At 35.4% G+C, this 20327-nt stretch overlaps 1 protein-coding gene across 2 annotated transcripts in view; it reads right to left on the bottom strand.

Moving 5' to 3' along the window:
• LOC145242521 (protocadherin beta-13-like) overlaps window positions 1–20327 on the bottom strand; it is a 1864148-nt gene that overhangs the window by 779564 nt on the left and 1064257 nt on the right. The window contains exon 5 of one of the 2 annotated variants that reach the window (XM_080105590.1): window positions 14765–14876. In XM_080105590.1, the coding sequence (XP_079961716.1) occupies window positions 14765–14876 (112 nt within the window). Of the gene's footprint in view, window positions 1–14457; window positions 14877–20327 lie in introns of those variants that run through there. The other variant, XM_080105591.1, reaches the window with a different exon arrangement.

The raw sequence follows: 20327 nt of genomic DNA, 5'->3' as shown, positions 1-20327 counted from the left end.
TAGTTGTTAAAACTGGAACTAGTTGTTAAAACTAGTTGTTAAGAACTGGAACTAGTTGTCAAAACTAGTTGTTAAGAACTGAAAACTAGTTGTTAAGAACTGGAAACTAGTTGTTAAGAACTGGAAGTTGTTAAGAACTGGAACTAGTTGTTAAAACTAGTTGTTAAGAACTAGTTGTTAAAACTGGAAAAGAAAAGGACAAGATATTCTAGTAAAAATATAATAAATTTATAACTTTAAATATTGCAGCATTAAATTTTTTAAAATTCAATTTATAACATTATATAATCAATAACATTACATAATCAATAACATTATATAATCAATTCTTTCAATTTCACTTCTCGCTGATGGCATTCAAGTCCCTTTTCTTTTTTTTCACGCCCGGGCAACGCTGGGCGTCACCCCTGCTATGTTTTCTTTTCTTTTTCTTTTGACTTACAAAATTTTGTTTTCGGTTTCATATCTGACTGATGGCACCCAAGTCCCATTTCTTTTTTATTATTTAATCGTATTTCACGACCGGGCAACACCAGCCTCCCCACCCGATAGTTCACTATAAAAACAAAATCAAAAACGTTTTTAACATATAAATATTTAATATGAACAGGAAGAGATAAGTAAGCCTTTGCTTGCTTGCATAGACTAATTTGTTAACACGTTCGACCTATAAATAGCTTGCACTAGTTTTGGAAGTCAATTGATAAACATTCTTCAATATTTAATAGGTGTCACTTATTTGTACTGACAACAGGCAGACATTTTGAATACTTTGAAGTAAGTTTCGTCCAGAAATTAACTGCAATTATATTCCACTCCGGTTGAGAAATTAAGTTTCGAGCATTCCTTTGTTATGTTCTTACTTTAAATTACTTCAGTAGATTTTCGATAGGATTTAGCTTAGCTGACTGACTTGGCCAATTCAGAAACCTGCCAGACTCTTGCAGGAACTTCGAAACATTTTCGTGATGTTCACAAGATTTGCCTCATATAAAACTGGCACAGATGCAAAACACAGCATAAGACTGACTTTTAAAACAGGATAAAGATATGAAGTCACACCATACACAATAACAGTCACGTGGTTTAATACACAAAATTTATTCGTGAGGATTTTGTAGGGTATATGGTTAGAAAAGAAGAAAAAAAAAGAAAGAAACGTATCGGGCGTATCTGCATCGCTCTTTGAGATAGAAGAAGGAAAGGATGGCCAGCGCATTTGTATACGCGAAGGGCATCTTGGGGAGGCATAGCATGATGGGAGAAGCTATTTTTTTTTCCTGTCTCTTCCTTTTTTTTTCTAGATAGGAGGATATAAAAGCAGGGAAAAATTCCCTGGGGCAGCAGAGAGAAAAGAGTCGTGAACATCTTCTCTTGAAAAGAATTTTGTATTACTGACGTTCAGATTGTGTGGTGTGACATTGGTGGCGAGAGGCCAGGTGTGGTCGATTGGAAAAGAAGAGGGCAGAAACGTGCTGTTGTCGAGAGAGTGACTCACTCCTTCCCGAACCCCAGAACAGAATCCTGATTATAACCCTAGAGATTTTCCAAATTAATCCTAAATAACAATTTACCTCACAAAATGATAGTTAATTTTACCTAGTCAATTCCTATTTATTAGTGTTGTAGCATAGTTTCTTTGTGATAACAACACGTACTTTACTTCGATTGTTAGTAAATAATACTAATTTCGGCCTGGAGGATTGGTGAAATATAGACATTTTTCAATTATGAACTTAAAAAAATAACAGCTTGCATCATTGGTAAGAAAAAAGTTAATTTTTGCTCTGTTTTATCGGTGAGATACGTTTATGATAATCATTGGTTCATTCATTATTGGTTGAAAAGAGAGAGAGAGAGAGAGAGAGAGAGAGAGAGAGAGAGAAGGGAATGTGAGAGCGAAAGAGAAATAGAATTTTAGCGCATTCTGATATTCAAGATTGAAAGAAAGAGAGAGAGAAAGTAGACAGCTTTATTCAAACACTAACATTGACGTACTTCGCTATTCACCGCTGACTATACAGAAAGATAGAGAAGGGAGACTTGGAGGGAAGATCACTGTTTAGACTAGTGAATCACGATTTATCAAAGCCTAAATGGCACTCGTGGAGAAGGAGTATTCACATTAAGAATTTTTCGTGAAACACAAGACGTGATAACAATTTTAATTTGTTATTAGGTTGGAAAGAAAGGTTTTGCGGAAGTTTTAATTTTGATTTCAAATGATGTATTTTCAAACAGGTTTTTGTTATAATACCTTTATTTTATATATCATTTTAAAGAGCATTTTTCGCACTATATAATCGTTTAAATTACAATCGTTTTAAAACCATTATGTCTTCTTTTCAAAACGTTGAATACAAGATTGAAAAATTGAGTTCATATTGGGCCAATATAATAAACGAATATAACGATGATGAGGGAGAGACAGGGAGAGGGACATGTGTATACAGTTCTGAGTATGTTTCTTTTTTAAGGTGATAGGGTGATAGATGCACAGTTTTTATATTTCTTATAACACATATAGAGAGGAGGAGAGATACATATAGAGAGGAGGAGGAGAAATACATATAGAGAGGAGGAGGATGAGGAGGAGGAGATACATTTTCTTGGAAGGGTTACGCAATGTTCATAATAAGATGTGTAACACATTACCTTTTGGGTGTTGAAAGATGACACGACAGCAGTTTTACAAAAACACAAAGATGATACTTTATTCATTGGACCAGTCGAATGGTGATGACGTCAGGAATTCAAATTCGGGATCTACATATTTAATCTTTCTACCCTTCGCTTCAAAAGGGGCAGCTGACCACTGACTGCCAACTGACTCTCCTGATCTCTGCTGACTCACTAGCAGAATCAACTCAGACTGGCTCTGAAATTCGAACCTATAGAACTATATGGAGAATCGTTCTTTGTCTATGACGTCAGAAGTGTGTTTCACAAACGTGACCGATTCACGTGGTTATGCACGTTTGTCCAAAACATAATTCTGTAAACAAAGAATCCTCTCCTAACCTATTTTTTAACCTAACCTATTTTTTAACAATATATTTTTAATTGTTATTGTTCATTCTTTTTAGCTGACATTTTTAATATTCAGTTTTATAAAAGAATGGGCAATCAATTCTTTTTACGATATAAACAATATATAACTATTAATAATAGAATTTAACAAAAGACCTTTTTAACATTCCGATTCCTAACATTCTATTTCTTAACCCAGCTTACAAGGTTCGAGTCTCGGCTTATCCTAATCTTATTTTTACTTATCTAATGTTCTTCTTATTTACATGGAAAGGGACAGCCCTTTTTCCTGTAACACACCAGCGAGATCGGAGAGGGGGGGATCTTGATGCTTGGGCAACCTAACTTTTTCATACCAATGCCCAGGCTTGCGCCCTGAAAAGACAACTTCAGCTACATCGTAGATACGACGACTTCCAACCACTCGTGTAGCTTCATTGCCATAAACATATTTTTATAACTTACTACCTAATTTTACGCATATATTGAACACTGTTGCAGTAAATACTGAAAACTGATTGATAAAATGTTATATATCTTTGTAATGCATTATGTGGATACATGCAATAATAATTTCAATCGTGCAGTCAGATTGTACAGACACAAACCGAAGGCAGTACTGGAAAACGAAAACGAAATTCTCTTGAGGCATGGAGGTACAAACAGATAAACTCATCCAAGCATAAAGACCGGACGTCATTATAATTAATGATCCGGGAGGAAACTGCCAAATTGAAGACCACAGGGTGAGAATCAAAGAGACAGAAACTGAAACAAATAAGTGGAACTGAAAGCAATGTGGAATACAAAGAAAATCAATATGATATCAATAACTGTAGGAGCACTGGGAACAGTCCCAAAGAACTTAGAACAAAAAAAAAAGTACTTGGAGAAATCTGAATCAAGAGGAACATTGGGACTATACAATAGATGGAAATACTGGAAACAGCTAAAATATTGAGGAAACCCCTCTGATGCGGAAACTAACCCACATGAGGTACAGATTCAAACTGGAAATATGAAAACTGCAACAAAAGTCAAATAAAAAAGACAGAGGAACACAACATGAAACCAAAATAACTGAAACAGCAAACTTGTAAATTATCCCCCACCCCCAAATAAACAGTTTAGTATCGTCATCAACTGAGACCACACCAAATAGACGAGAAGAATAAAAGAAAGATCGAGGAGAGAAAGAAGTAACCAGACTTCCACTGAATAAGTGCAGAGAGGACTGGAACCTTGAAGAGGCTTATTTCCACCTAAATGAAAGTGACGACTAATGGTCGTTGCCAAGCGAGAAGTCAATGATAAACGAATGTTGCGATAACGCAAATTCATTTGCAAAGGTTATCAAAAGAGGTGAAGAGTACTAGAAATTTGGGTGGATTTGTCGCCAACCAGACTCCAGGTAACATCATCGGACTTTGTCAGTGAGTAATTTCTGACGATGTCTTGTGCGAGAACTCCCAGTGAGTATCAGTAGTAGTAGTAGTAGTAGTAGTAGTAGTAGTAGTAGTAGTATGTTAATGGAAACGAAGAGGAAGGAAATACAACAATTTGAAACTTTTAAATACTATAAAATTATAAAAGAAAATATGATGGGAAATCTCTTAATGTAGCACTCCCCCCTCTCTCTGTCTATCTCTCTGTATATATATATATATATATATATATATATATATATATATATATATATATATATATATATATTCGGAATCGACCAGTCTTTTGAACAGACAATTTTATATTGATTGGTTTAAAATTCGTTGTGTTTGCTTTTCCCCAGAAGAATGTCATGCGTTTGAAAGTCGTTTCTCGTGCCTCTGTGATTCACCGGCAGTGGGGAAATGATGCGCATTCTCCCAGAGGCTGGACGGGCAGGGAGAAAAGAATAATTAGGGAGGGGGTATCTTGTTTTCTGCCAGAGTGTACAAAAGAGCAATAATACTCCCTGTTGATTGTGGACTCAACTGAAATAGGAGCGGGACCGGGAGGTGAGGGACGATGGTGAGTGCAGAGGTACACCGGTGCAAGAATGGGTTGGAGGTTGCGGAAGCACACCATCACTCGAATCTGTTTTGAGGCAACAGAATCATGCCGTATTGCATATTTGAACTTAACAAGAGCTGATGCCTATCTTTTCAAACAAATTACACGTCTACACACATTCATTTCCTCGCAAACATTGCCTGACAAAAACCAATTCAACTTATGGACGCCGACACGATTACTTTCTTTTTTAATGTTTTTGTTTCGTTTATTTATTTATTTATTTTTTTTTTTCGTTTTCTGTCTATGTGAGAGTCGTTCATTTTCTCTGGATGTTTTTTTTTTTTACATTTCTCTATTTTATTTGATTGATGGACATTCGAGGCATCTTTAACTTGATTGAATTATAATTTGTATTTGTTGATATCCACATTTACATGAGGTTAGTTGAAGTACTCGGCTTTGACCAGGAATGATCATAGATCATAAAATAAGAATGTATTAGAAATGCACTTAATAATGAATTGGTTCACTAGTAAAAATGTACTATCGTTTCTTGGAAGAAAAGCATGAGAACTTATTATAAATGTATCACGTGACAGCTATTCTAGTTATCTATATATTAATACGATACGGTGTGTGTTATTTTCTGTGTCGCGCTTACATCCGGGTTGTTTAATTGTTACGTACTTCCATTTCTTGTCATAAATAATTTTACCAAGAATTCTTCATAAGTTTTGGTTACGGTTTTGATTATAGCTGATGGCACTTAAGCCATTTTTTTTTTTTTCTAAATAATTTTACCAAGAATTCTTCATAATTTTGGTTTCGGTTTCAATTACAGCTCATGGCACTTAAGTCATCTATTTTTTTATAAATAATTTTACCAAGAATTCTTCATAAATCTTGATTTCGGTTTCGATTTTAGCTGATGGCACCTTAGTAATCTATCTTTTTAATAAATAATTTTATCAAGAATTCTTCACACTCTTCCCTGCTAGCTTGAATAAATACTTTTGCAGTTTTAACAAAATAGCTACAATAATATCAGAGCGTCTCCATTTACGCTGAATATCTACAAAATGCCAGCATCAATATATTACATATGAATCAGCCTCCTGTGGAATTTCCGCAGGTCCCGCTAGTTATATATTAATATTAGAAGAATACCCATCCCAGAACGGAAACAATTATTCCCCAAGAACAAAACATGTATGTGTATGTTCCCTGGACTTGGTGCGTGACATTCAGCATCTGGAGCGAGTGCGGAGGCTGGCAACCTGCTCGGTGCAAGGTTTTCATGACCTTCTTTACGAGACACACATCTGCAGCGGTTGAACCTTTTTTCACTGGAGCGCCAAAGACTGAGAGGCCAACTACTTTTGGCTTTTAGCCTCCTTCATGGCCATTACGAACTCGCTCGAGATCTTCTCTCCACCCAAGCATCCGAATGTGGGCTGAAGGGACATGATCCGCAGCCCCCTATTAGAGATTTCGGCTAAACCGGTGAAAAGCTGCATCTTCCATCTACATTTTGTCACTACACCAACAACGGATCAGTTCAAGACGAAGTTGGACAGATGCTGGTCAACTATTTCCAATTAGCAGCGCCCCTCACTCCCTCTTTGTTAGATTTCCTTTTTTTTCTCTCCATCCCTCTTCATGCGCCCTTCTTAACGGCAATGAAACATGTAATATTTTAATCCATTCCAGAATAAATAAAATTGAAAAAAAAAAAAAATGAATTGAATTGTTTTACTCGTTGATCGATTCAGTCAGTGCTTCAGTGAAGGAATGCTTATTCCAAACAAAAACCACAACTCCAGTTTTAAAACAATAAGGTTTATCATATTTTGGAGATGAAAACGGTACCTGTTTTCCAAGGTTGAACATGAAAAATGAGATTTTTGTTAGAAAAAATCGAAATATATACGTCTCATTAGGACAATTCTTTAGCTAAGAGCTCTAAGAGCACATCTCGTTCAGCGAGGCACATCAGCCCAACTGTCCACTAAGACCTCAACATAAAATAAAAATGCATCTTCAAACGTCCAGCTCCAACTTCTTGTAACCTGCCCAGCATACTAGCTCCAACTGCCTTTCGTGCCCATCTCCCTGAATCCCTTCACCTCCGACTGAAAACCTTAGATGCTGGTCTTTGTCAGTGGTCACCATTCGACCACTCAGAAGCTGACTACTAGAAATATCCACTAAAGATAACGACTTGACAGTGTCCACTAAAGATAACGACTTGACAGTGTCCACTTTTCTCAAATAGGTTAGTCTCAGTATGATCCCCAGTTTAATGAAGTATTATTTTATTTCAAACAACAAAAGTATCTCCTAGGTGGCTGAACTACAATCAAAGATATTTTCAATTCTCTGTGAATCCTCTGTTTTCTTTTAGTCAAACACTTATCAACCACAACGTCTGCCATTCGAGCACATTGCTAAAGCATGCACCCAGCACATATCATTGTCGACAAGAAAGTTCTTGCAGATTTTGTAAAATTTTGATTTCAAATGATGTATTTTCAAATAAGTTTTCATTGTAATATCTTTACCTGATATATCATTTCAAACATCGTTTTTCGCTCCATCTAATCGTTTTAATTACAATCGTTTTGAAACAATTGTCTTATTTTTAGAAAGTTGAATACAAGATGGAAAAATACAAACTCGCATAATTTTCTTATTTCAATTCAAGCTAGGCTGAAAAACTGCTGAAACAGCTCGTGATATAAACGAAGTGGTTGGCATAGGAGTCAGTTCTAAACAAACAGCACAATGGTGGTTTAAGAAATTTTGTGGCGGTAACGAGAGTGTCTTGAAGATGATGAGCATAATGATCGCTATCGGATGTTCACAATGATCACTTAGTTGAAACCAATCCATGCACAAGTATTCAAGAACTTTCTTCTGAATTAGACGTAATGTATACGACGATTTCCAACCATTTGAGGAAGATTAGAAAAACAAAAAACTTGATAAATGGGTTCCTCACGTATAAAACGACAACCGAAAGAAGCGCCATTATGAAGTGTACTCTTCCCTTCTTTGACACAAAAAATGACCCTTATTTCGACCATACAATGAGAAGTGGGTTCTTTACCACAACCGGCGATGCTCGGGTGCGTGGTTATATGCCAACAAAGCTCTACGACATTTCCCGAAACCAGAGTTACACCAAAAGAAGGTTACGCTGACTGTTTGGTGGTCTGCAACTGGTCTCATCCATTACAGTTTTTTAATGCAGACGAAACCATTACAGCGGATAGATACTGCCAACAAATGGATGAAATGTGTCAGAAACTTCGACAACAACAACAGCCAGCATTTGTCAACAGAAAAGGCCTTATTCTTATACAGGACAATGCCCCGTCGTACGTTGCCAAACCGACCCTTCAGAAGTTGAACGGATTGGGCTATGGAACTCTGCCTTATCCACCATACTCTCCAGATTTCTCATCTACCGACTACCATTTTTTCAAGCATCTTGATAACTTTCTGCGAGATTCTGATGGTGCTTATTTCGATCAATAATTTTGGTTTGAGCCGCGATATGTTCATCTTAATTTTAAAGTTAAAAACCACAAGAACTTGATACACGCACGGAACAATGCTACAAGCAAATTGACCTCTTATAATTTAAAATTATTATCTATTATTAAAAACATTAAATTGTTTGAAATCGACTTTATTATATTTAAATCCTTACCCTATTACAGGTTGCAACATTTGAGAATGTACATAAAATGTTTATATACATTAGCTGTATATATCCGGCGTTACCAGGTTAGAAGTATACTTATATACTATTTAAGATACATGAATCTTCCTAACTTACCTGAAAGTGGATCACATGTTGGATGTATAGAAGCATAAAATACATCAATTTTCGTCTATGAAAATTAAGCGGGAAATAGCTTACAGGGAAAATAGCCCTCATAGCTTTAATAAATAAACTTACATCCGTTATCAAAGACAATTAATTTAGGCTAATAATAATTAGAAATAAATTAAATTAAATATAAACTAAATTAAAAATAAATGAAGTAAATCAACTTAAAATAATCTAGCCTGGGTGCCCGGCATTGCCCGAGTGTTTGGAGGTGTGTGTTGAGCAAAAAAAAAAAAAAAAGTGGTAGTAGGCAGGCAGGCTCAAACCCGTACCACGAAGGACGAAAAGATCGTGAAAAAACGTGACGTCTTTGCTGTTGGGTTCATCGCCAAACCGGAAGTGACGAAGGTTTAAATTAAGGCTAATTATTCGAAAAGAGGAGATGACTTTCGGAAATATTGGCTAAAGAAGCAACCGCTCCTTGTAGAAAAGTGCCCAGTTGAGGGTGATGGAATAAATGTTTTTAGCCAATTTTTCGATATTTGTCGTCCGAAGGGTCGAGCTTCAAAACGATACCGATCTCCTAAAAACCTGTCGCCTGCGTCGAAAGTTTTAAGCAGACACACATGATACATACATACATACATACATACATACATTTAAACAGACAGATGAGATTTATATTATAAATTGCTCAATAGAACAATGAAGACAATTCTAGTACAACCAACAATAACATCGAGTTACTTATTAAAATAGATGTTCTTAAATACAATATGCAAATGAAGTTACGTCTTTAATGTAGATTTTCTTTAAATAAATAATATAGAGAGAAATCCTGCTGTAATGCAAGTATGTAAACGTCCGACTTTCAGTATGAAAATTGATTTGTGAAGCAGTCTATCTTTTGTACATATTAATCAAATTGTGAACAAAAAAAAAAAAAAAGAAAAACAGAAATACGACTTCATTATAATAGATCAAACAGTAATCAACGTAAAAACAGGAAAAATTTTTATTGTAACAACAGTACAATCGAAATAGGAAATGGATACGTGCGATTTGTTCGAATGAAACAGACAGCACTCAGCCAGCTAAAAGCTGACTGACTGGAGTTATAGCGATATATTTTTTTTCAAAGACAGAAAATTAAAAGTATAAACATTAAAATCGATTTTGATAAATCGGTTTCGATTTTAGTGATCATCCTATCTACTAGAGTTTAGAACTGTTTTTTTTTGTTGTTTTTTTTTTAGAAAAACAAAAAAAAAATAGTTCTGAACTCTCTAATATGTAGTGTTGGTTCTGATCACGATTGTTACTATCATTCTGCCCGATTTTAAATCTGTGTTATTTAATCATCAAACCAGGTTTGTTCAAATTAATAAAGTAATTCCTCAATCATAGTACTAAATATAATTTTGTATGCGTAAAAGAAACGGCAAAACAAAACGGCACCATTGAACGGTCATTTTAATTAAACAGTGTTTTATTTCTCATAGGAAATCGATCACCGCATTAATTCTGTCCATCACTCTATTTAGAGACGCCACCATTTTTCCCAGATCAGGAAACGTTTTGGGTTGAGATAGGAAGAAAATGGACGAGAACTTATTTTCGTTATATCGGGTAAAAATGGCACCATTGAATAAGTATTTTGCGCTTTTTTCAACATAGGACAATCTAGTCTATGGTATTTTAATTGTTACTAACTAACTTGGCCTTTTGGCCAAGATCAAAGTGTAGTATCTGTTCCGGCAGATACTGCACTTAAGATAATTTGTACCAGTCAATGGAGGGGAAACCCTCTATACTGGGACAATTATTATTTTTGGTAACCAGAGTGACCCCTTTTAGGGGAGCTGGTTTTTACCTCACATTAAAAATGGCCTTGTGCCTAATTTGCTCAGTGGGGGAGCAAATAAATACCATCTGTTCCGGCAGATACTGCACTTAAGATAATTTGTACCAGTCAATGGAGGGGAAACCCTCTATACTGGGACAATTATTATTTTTGGTAACCAGAGTGACCCCTTTTAGGGGAGCTGGTTTTTACCTCACATTAAAAACGGCCTTGTGCCTAATTTGCTCAGTGGGGGAGCAAATAAATACCATCTGTTCCGGCAGATACTGCACTTAAGATAATTTGTACCAGTCAATGGAGGGGAAACCCTCTATACTGGGACAATTATTATTTTTGGTAACCAGAGTGACCCCTTTTAGGGGAGCTGGTTTTTACCTCACATTAAAAACGGCCTTGTGCCTAATTTGCTCAGTGGGGGAGCAAATAAATACCATCTGTTCCGGCAGATACTGCAAGCAAAGACCATATGTGTGGGCAACCTCACATATAAGACCTTGGTCAATGTAGGGGCAACCCTTCATACCAATTGTCACTATCCAACACCCCTACTCCCCGGGGAGTTGGTCCCCATTTCCCCTTAACTCCTCACATTAAAAATCGGCCTTGTGCCTAATTTGTTCAGTGGGGGAGCAAATAAATACCATCTGTTCCGGCAGATACTGCAAGCAAAGACTATACGTGGGGGAAACCCCACAGATAAGACCTTGGTCAATGTAGGGGCAACCCTTCATACCAATTGTCACTATCCAGCCCTCCTACTCCCCGGGCAGTTGGTCCCCATTTCCCCTTCACTCCTCACATTAAAAATCGGCCTTGTGCCTAATTTGCTCAGTGGGGGAGTAAATAAATACCTCAAAGTGTAGTATCTGTTCTTCGGATGCTGCACTTCAATTTCTTGTTCTCTGTCAATGGAGGAGAAATCCTTCACGACTGAAACAATTTTTATTTTTGTTCCTTTTCTCCACGTTAAAAAACGACCCTGGTGTCTAACTCTGTCCCGTGGGGGAGGCATTGTAAATAGGAACTACTAACTAAGCTATTTGACTTAATGTAAAAAAAATGAATGTACATAAAATGTTTGTCTATAAAGCGCCAATCGCCAAAGCAGGAAATTCTTTTTGCGACAACAGTACAATAAAAATAAGAAATTGATACGATGCGATTTGATTTAATGAAACAGGCAGGACTCAGTTAGCTTAAGGCTAATTGACTGCGGTTATAACGATATTTCTCCAAGAGCAAAAAATAGAAAAATGTCTTGCAGAAAAGACAAAGATTAAAATAGGTTTGAGCACATTACATTAGAATTTATTACAATATTCATCAAAAGAATTATAGTTGGTATATGTCCATTAAAATATAAAAGAAAAGAAAAAGTTGGCGAGTGTCATAATGTTTTGGCTTATGGCACTTTTGTCTGATAAATGACAGATACATCTAAAGGATAGGTTAGTCGTACTATAGATTATATAATACATATTATTTCTCATCCAAAGTAGTCTTGGCTTTTCGAATGTCGCTGATTTACTAAATAAGGCATTGGGAGTATGGTATAATTGTCTATAAATATAGTAAACTAGCAGTTCAGCCCGGCTTTGCTCCGGCCCCATGTACTGTTCATAACTTTATGTTCATATGTATATAGATATTAAAAAGTTTGACTCATGTCCAGGTAACCTACATCTAAAATTTCAAGTGTTTAGACCCAAAATTGGTGGAGGAGTTTTGAAGTCGGCAAAGGTCAACTATGTAAACTTTGACCTCGTGGCAGCCAAATTTTCACGCAAAACTGATTAAAAACGTGATGCATGTCTGAATACCTCTTATGTAAAATTTCAAATGTTTAGACACAAAATTGGCTGAATAGTTTGCTAGACACTGCAAAGCTAAAATCTTTTGAACTTTGATCCCTTGGCAGCCAAATTTTCGGCCAAAACCCGATTAGATACAATTTATGTAAAAATTCCAATGTTTAGATCAAAAATTTACTAGTAATTTGGTAAACACCGCAGAGGTCAAATTTGTTCTTAACTTTGACTTCGATTTTGACTCCTAACATTTGTTGTTTTGGGCTCAAATCAAATTAGAAAGTCTGTTCCATGTCCAAGTAACCTACACCTAAAATTTTAAGTGTTTAGACCCAAAATAAGCGGAGAAGTTTGGTAGAGTTTTAACAGGTCAAATCGTTGAACTTCGACCCTTTGACGGCCAAATGTCTGGCCGAAAACAGATTAAAAATATTTTCCCGAATCTCGATACCCCTTATGTCAAATCTCGAGTCTGTAGACTGAAAATTGACAGAATAATTTGGTAGGGAAATGCACACACACACACACACACACACACACACACACACACACACACACACACACACACACACACACATACATACATTTTCACTTTTTAAGATATCTGTCTATATATCTATAAAAGTGACAATGTGTGTGTGCGTGTGCATTTCCCTACCTAATAACTCTGTCAATTTTCGGTCTAGAGACTCGAGATTTGACATAAGGAGTATTGAGATTTGGGAAAATCTTTTTAATCGGATTTTGGCCAGAAATATAGCTGTCCAGGGCTCAAATTTCAACGATTTGACCTTTGAAAACTCTACCAAACTCCTCCGCCAATTTTGGCTCTAAACATTTGAAATTTATACATAGCGGGTATTCAGACATGCGGCAAGCATTTTAATCAGTTTGGGGGCGAAAATTTGGCTGCCAAAAGGTTAAAGTTGAAAGAGTTGACCTTTGCAGATTCTACCAAATTCCTCCGCCAATTTTGAGTCTAAAGCCGTGAAATTTTTAATGTAAGTAACTTGGACATGGTTAAAACTTTGTATTTTGATTTGAGACCAAAATAATAAATGTTAAGGGGTCAGAATTGGGGTCAAAGTATTTTTTAAAAATTGACCTCAACGGTATCTACGAAATTACTCAGATAAATTTTGGTCTAAACATTTGAAGTCTTACATAAAGTATATTCACAGTTATGAACGGTACATAGGACCCGAGCAAAGCCGGGCTGAACTGCTAGTATATATATATATATATATTGTTATGGCCCTGTTAAGGAGGTTACAAAAGAAAAAAAAAACAGAACACGGAAATAGTGTGACAAAATGTAATGACAGGAACATACAAAAGTGAGGTTTGTTTGTCCAGTTGGTTCCCTGAATATCAACTCCCGCTATATAGCTTTGTCTTCCGTTATTTATTGTGTATAGATCAGTTCATTCGTATATAACACATAATCCGCCACAACATATATATATATATATATATATATATATATATATATATCACTCCTCTTTACAGATTTAATAGATTTCTGTAGTCAAATAAGAAAGATGTTACATAATTTCAGGGGCTGCCACTAAGTTGACCCCTAATTAATAATTTACTTTCAAAAATCATTTCATAATTAATACTTCCAGCAAATTAAAATCATATCTGCCATTGTTGATCACCAACATCTTGTTTGCGTCTGTTTATTATTCTCAGACAATCGAATCTATGTCATTAGCCGAAACAAAGGCTGCTACAGACTTCTTACCTTAATTTCAATTATTTAAATAACTCATACAACAAAAACAATCTTTTAAATGATGAATGATTTATTCATATCGGCCGCACTTGATTGTCCAGTGGCTGAAAGGTCAAAAGATGGTGTACAGGTGTAGAGAGAGAGAGAGAGAGAGAGAGAGAGAGAGAGAGAGAGAGAGAGAGAGACTTATTGCTAATTTTTTACATTATGTCAGCTCATCTTAAACATGCGTCATATTACTTTGAAACTATCCTTATCCCCCCCAGCCAGAAACTCTGTCAGCCTGAAAACGGATGCCTTTATGTCTGCTCATTTCCAAGACTCTCAGCTTCCACAATTTCACGGGGTCAGTCATTTGACGCCTTTGTGACCCTTTATTTACAGCATAAAGCCAGATTCATCTGTGCAAATATATTTGGTTGATATTTATACGAGTAAAAAACACCATAAACATTTAACAATAACAAATAGAAAACCAAAGACGCACTTACTTGAATGTTGTTTCAATTTTCTGGGATCTGCGCAACTCCAACAATTTTCAGGTTCACTTTTGCATTCCGAAAGCATGAACCGTTTCTTCGCCTTCTCTTCTCCCCCGACTTCCTGGAGATTCCGAAAATATAAAATAAATAAAAAGTAAAAATATACAAAATAAATAAGTATATGCTTAAAAAATAACAATAGAAAAACAAGAAAATTTATACCTATTAATGATTAAAAACATCATTTCTCTTCTGCCTAACATTGTAAATCTATCTATCTATCTACCTATCTATTATCTAAAAAAAGAACTTTGTCTTTGTGAGTTTGTTCCCTATAAACTCGAAAACGGTTGAGCTGATTTTATCAAATTTCACAGAAATATACTTTATGTGCCTGGCAGTGTTCTTAGATAGGTTTTGTATTGGAATGTCTTTGATAAGTATCGATAGTCGATAGTTGAAATAATCCGATAAAAGAAGAAACGCGATTTGAACCGATGTTAGCACTTTAAACAGCTTATATGAATGCACTTGAGAAGTTTTATTATCAAGCCAAAAAGTTCAACATATAAAATCAACAGTAGGTTCTTTGATATAACAGGGGCGCGCTCGAAATGAATGTTTCTGTTTAAAGCAGAATTATACCATGATACCGGGTTTTTGCATTTTAAACTTCAATTCCAGCCATTATCACCGCACAAGTAGTAAGGCCAGGCATATAAAATTAAAAGTAGGGTATTTGATATGATAGGGGCACGTTCGAAATGAATGTTTCTGTTTAGAGTACCATTGAAGTATGATACTTGACTTTTGCAATTTAAACTTTAATTCAAACCATTATAAATAAAAATAGTTTTATAAAATCAACAGTAGGTTCTCTACAGTGTAATGTAGATTACAATTTATTGTGGACTAATTCACTGCGAAGAAGCATATGAAGCTTCCTTCCAGTGCACCACAATGACTCCCCAAGTAGACCAATCAATCAATCAATCAATCAATCGATTTTATTAAAAAATGGGCGATTGCATCGATTTTGATGACAATTAAAATATTAGAGTATGAAATATTCGTTGATCATCATTCAATCCCGGGCAACGTTGGGTCTTATTGCTAGTATGAGATAAGATCAGAAAATGTCGGTTTTTAATCTAAAGCTTAAACTATGAGAGTCCAAAAATTACTATTTCAAACTTTCTGAATTGATGTAAACTAGTATGAGAATTAATTAAATATATGTTGTAGACCCGCGCTAGGGATCACAAATGAAAGAAACCACAAGTAGTGTAAAGTGTATAAAATATAATATGTATTTATCATAAAGAATACAGGAGCCATTAAAGTGGTATGAGAGGAACGTGTTCGTAGCATGCGGTTAAAAATGGTATGAATGTCTCCATTTAGTCTCTGAAACCAGTGGTATTTATAGAACTGGTTGATTCCACTTAGTACTCAAATAGGGGTGATTTGTACCCCACAACAATATGCTATTTCAAACTTAAGAGTCGGGGTTTCAAGAGAAATGCTAAGACAAAATTACGCATGAAAATCGAAAGAAAAGTCTATTTCTCCCTGTAAGCATTATAAGAAAATGCTATAAAAAAAAATAAGCACCAAATCTGTTCTAATCACGTCCTCCCATATATTCTGTGAACTGGACCTTCTACCTGATCTATTCTACATCTACTAATCTAAGATCTCTAATTCATTCTTTCAATGTGGCAATACCATCGAAGTCTCCTGTTCTTCACACATCTCGTTATATCTTCTTCTGAAATCATCAGAACTAAGCCTTTATGACTCACATTCCAGAATAAGCTTTTTACCCTTATTAATTCTTTCTCCGGACTACTTGCCTTTGAAATTCCCTTCCTGCTCCCTATTTTCCTGACTGTACCAAGATGCAGAAATTTAAATGTAACGTTGAAATACATCTTGCTGCCCAACTCCCCACTAATCACAGTAGCTCCTTATCTCACAATGACAGTGTGCCCTTACTCAGGGTGATTTAATAAATAAACAAAAAATTTTGAATGTTCTTTTTTTTTTGTCTTTATTTCTACAGGAAACGATTGATTAACATTCATGTCTGAAAGTCAAGGCTCAACAAATAAAGAACGTATTTTACTGAGGTTTTCATACTAAAGTGTGTGACGGACAACCCGAGTGACCCAGCTACTAAGCCACTCCTAGAGATGTGAGGGGGGCGCATCTAGGAAAACATGTTTCAATGTGGTACACAATTTTCCGTTCCTCTAAATTCCGTTTTGACATCTGAGAAGAGAATAAGTCAGCAGACGGACACCTTGGTGACGGATACCTCCGCCAACAATGTAAGCACATGAAACAAACGTTAACTCTTTGTTAAGTTCTTTACTCCATCTTCCCATCATTTCCTGATTTGGTCTTGAAAGATTAATATAACTGGAAATGGTGACGAATAGATCAAATGAAAATGCATCATTGTTCAATGAACTAGTCGGCCTATTGATCGGGGCGTGTTTTCAGAGCACCATTGTCTAAAACAATGAACACAGTTTTCTTTAATTTTTTTTTTTGTTTTTCAAAAAATTATATTCTTACAAAAATTTTTTTTTTTTTTTTGGTCGTAAGGGAGGCTTTGCTTTCTGTGTAAAATTCATCATCTCATTTTGATTTCAAGTATATCCAATATATAAAGTTGTCTGGTCGGATTTTATAAAATTGCATTTTTAGCTAGGTTTTTAAAGTTGATTTGTAGCAAGTGTAATATCTGTTCTGGTACTACACTTCATCTTTTCTGTCCTCAGTCAGTGAAAATAAAATCCTTCTAGACTGGGATAATTTCTATTTTTTATGATAATGCAGAATTGTGCCCCCACAGTAAAAACGATCTTGTGTCTAACTCTGCCCAAGTAAATATCGACAAATTTTTCATTTTTTATTGCTGCGACATGTTATTGGTAATATAATAATATACTTGGCTCAAGTTTCCTTTCAATATTACTTATTACAGCACGGAAAACTCGTAATTTTTAAATAATCAGCTCAAATTTTAAAAAAACATCAGTTCAAGGGTGATAACTATTTTGTTAAAACGAAAACTTACCCTACAACTTAGTTTAAAAAATCATATTATTTGGATTCTTTGGACTACTGTTCTCATCTTGAGTGTTATTGTCATAATGATTCGATCGACGTATCTTATCAAAACTGACAAGATTTCTATGGAGTTTCGGGAATCTGCACAGAATTTCGAATGGAACTCTTTATTTAATCCACAGGGGTAGCGTGTTCTTGTTCCGTCAATCATGACTGAGTAGAAGTCCTAAGTAATTGGCAGTTGTACTTTGAATGTTGCTCGCACTGAGAATTGAATCTTAAACGGTCAAAAGAGCGTAATTATAACTGAATTTTACCAAATGCTTTATCCATTATGCCACGGGCTCTTACACAGTGTTAAACTGTGCTACCAAATAAAAACTAATAACTGCAATGATTTTGCTACATCCTGGGCAATATCAGGTGGTGTACCTTGTTTCATAAGTGGGACCTGTGGAAATTCCACAATTATATCCTTAATCTATTGTATAATATCAGTGTGCTTAAAGGAATAGCAAACAATTCTATGTAAAAAAATATAATTTCATTGTCATTTGACTGATGAAGAATCTCATGGTGAATGGAATGGGCAAAATTTTGATTACAAAATAGAACAGTTCGACAAGCATATTGTGGCATTGGATTTGAAGAAGACCATGTTGTATTTTGTAGGGAGGCAGTTTCGTAATAATATGTTACACATATGGGAAATTCTTAGAAAAAATTCTATTCATGAAAATTCTGTTTGATGTGAGATACATAGAAGAAAGAAGAGAAACTTTTTTTTTCATTTGTGGGAGTAAGACGAGTTCTTGAAGGCTCTTCATCTGAGGTTCTTACAATAGACGTTATCATCACCAGAAATGCTTGTTGTAGAGCATTAAAAACGAGGCTGCCTTTATTTTATTGCCAGCACTTAAGGAACGCTACTGACTTGTAAACAAAAACCTGGTTCTATTCCATTTTGTCATCTGAGGTCAAAGTTAAATGTCTAAGCATTTGTTAGCATCTTGCTGACGTGATCTGGACAGAAGACATCAACGAGGTCAGACATCGACTATCTGTGCGATGCCGGCGGCACTAGAGATGTAGCTGTTACAAGTCATCTTCAATCTTGTAATATACATCAAGTATAATGATCAATATTGCTACAGTAGATCTAAAAACTGTGAAGACAAAGTATTTACAGCCAAAATGGACATTTACAGTTTCATATACCGCGAAACCAGTTAAATAAATTGGTGTTAAATCTGGAATGGCCTGGTGTCAAACCAAGTTTGTCCAAATGTTGGGTGTCTTAAAGGAAGCATTTGACCTTTATGAATTTAGGAACGAATTTTCAGAGGAGTAACATGTTAGGAGGTAGTATCCCGTCTCACATTAGATGTAAGTCTGGCCTTTATATAAAACGAGCCTGGGTGCCCGGCATTGCCCGGGTGTTTAGAGGTGTGTGTTTTGTAAAAAAAAAAAAAAAAAGTGGTAGTAGGCAGGCAGGATCGAACCTGTAGTGTGAAACAGGAAAAGAACGCGGAAAATAAACGTGACGTCTTTGCTGTTGCACCTATCGCCAAACCAGAAGTGGCGTAGGTTTAAATTAAGGCTAGTCAATCGTAAAGAGGAGATGACTTTCGAAAATATCGGCGAAAAAAGCGACCCCTCCATGTAGAAAGTGCCCAGTTGAGGGTGAAGGAATTAATGTTTTTAGCCAATTTTTCGATATTTGTCGCCCGAAGGGTCGTACTTAAAAACGATATCGACTTTGTGAAAATTCATCGCGTCTGTCGAAAGGTTTAGGCATACATGCACACATACATACATACATACATACATACATACATACATTCAAACAGACAGGTGAGATTAATATTATGAATAAGGAAAACACAATTTGATGGACAAACAGACATCAAAAAGACTGTTAAATGATCTATCTCTAAGAATAGATAAAGGTATGCAATTGTTCTTTTTTTTCATTTACAATACAATTTAAAATAAAAATTATAACTTAATATATAAAGTGTTTCTCATGGTTTTTGTTTTTACAAAATCAGTATTTGATTCTGGTTAGTCCATTTTTCTTGGGGATTGTTGTGGCATGTTCTTAAAAAGAATTAATTGTAATTCGATTTAATTTCTTCCCAGAAAATACTTTGATCGGATGGGAAATATTTTCAAATAGTTTCCTTCTTAAATAAAATAGGCTTACCATAGTATTATTCATTCTAAGTCACTTTTCTGAGATTGTCATAAAATATTGTTGCAATACATGTCATTTCTTTTGTTTTTTAAAATACAATTTTTTCTTCCAATCAAAAGGAAGTAATCCTGTGTTGACTAATACAGAATTATGTTCTTTTTTGTTTTTTTAGTTGGCGGTCATTTAAAAATAATTCCAGCTCAGATAAAGTATTTTCGAGAAAGAATCAAGAAAAGCAAAACAAACTGCAAATAAATAGACTAGTAGCAACATCGGTTAGGTAAACTAGTTTAA

The sequence above is a fragment of the Euprymna scolopes genome, chromosome 21 (genome assembly GCF_053919585.1).
Source record: "Euprymna scolopes isolate OS-2025 chromosome 21, ASM5391958v1, whole genome shotgun sequence".
Classification (NCBI taxonomy): domain Eukaryota; kingdom Metazoa; phylum Mollusca; class Cephalopoda; order Sepiida; family Sepiolidae; genus Euprymna; species Euprymna scolopes.
The sequence above is the reverse complement of the archived record's forward strand: the minus strand, read 5'-3'. Positions and strand labels throughout refer to the sequence as shown.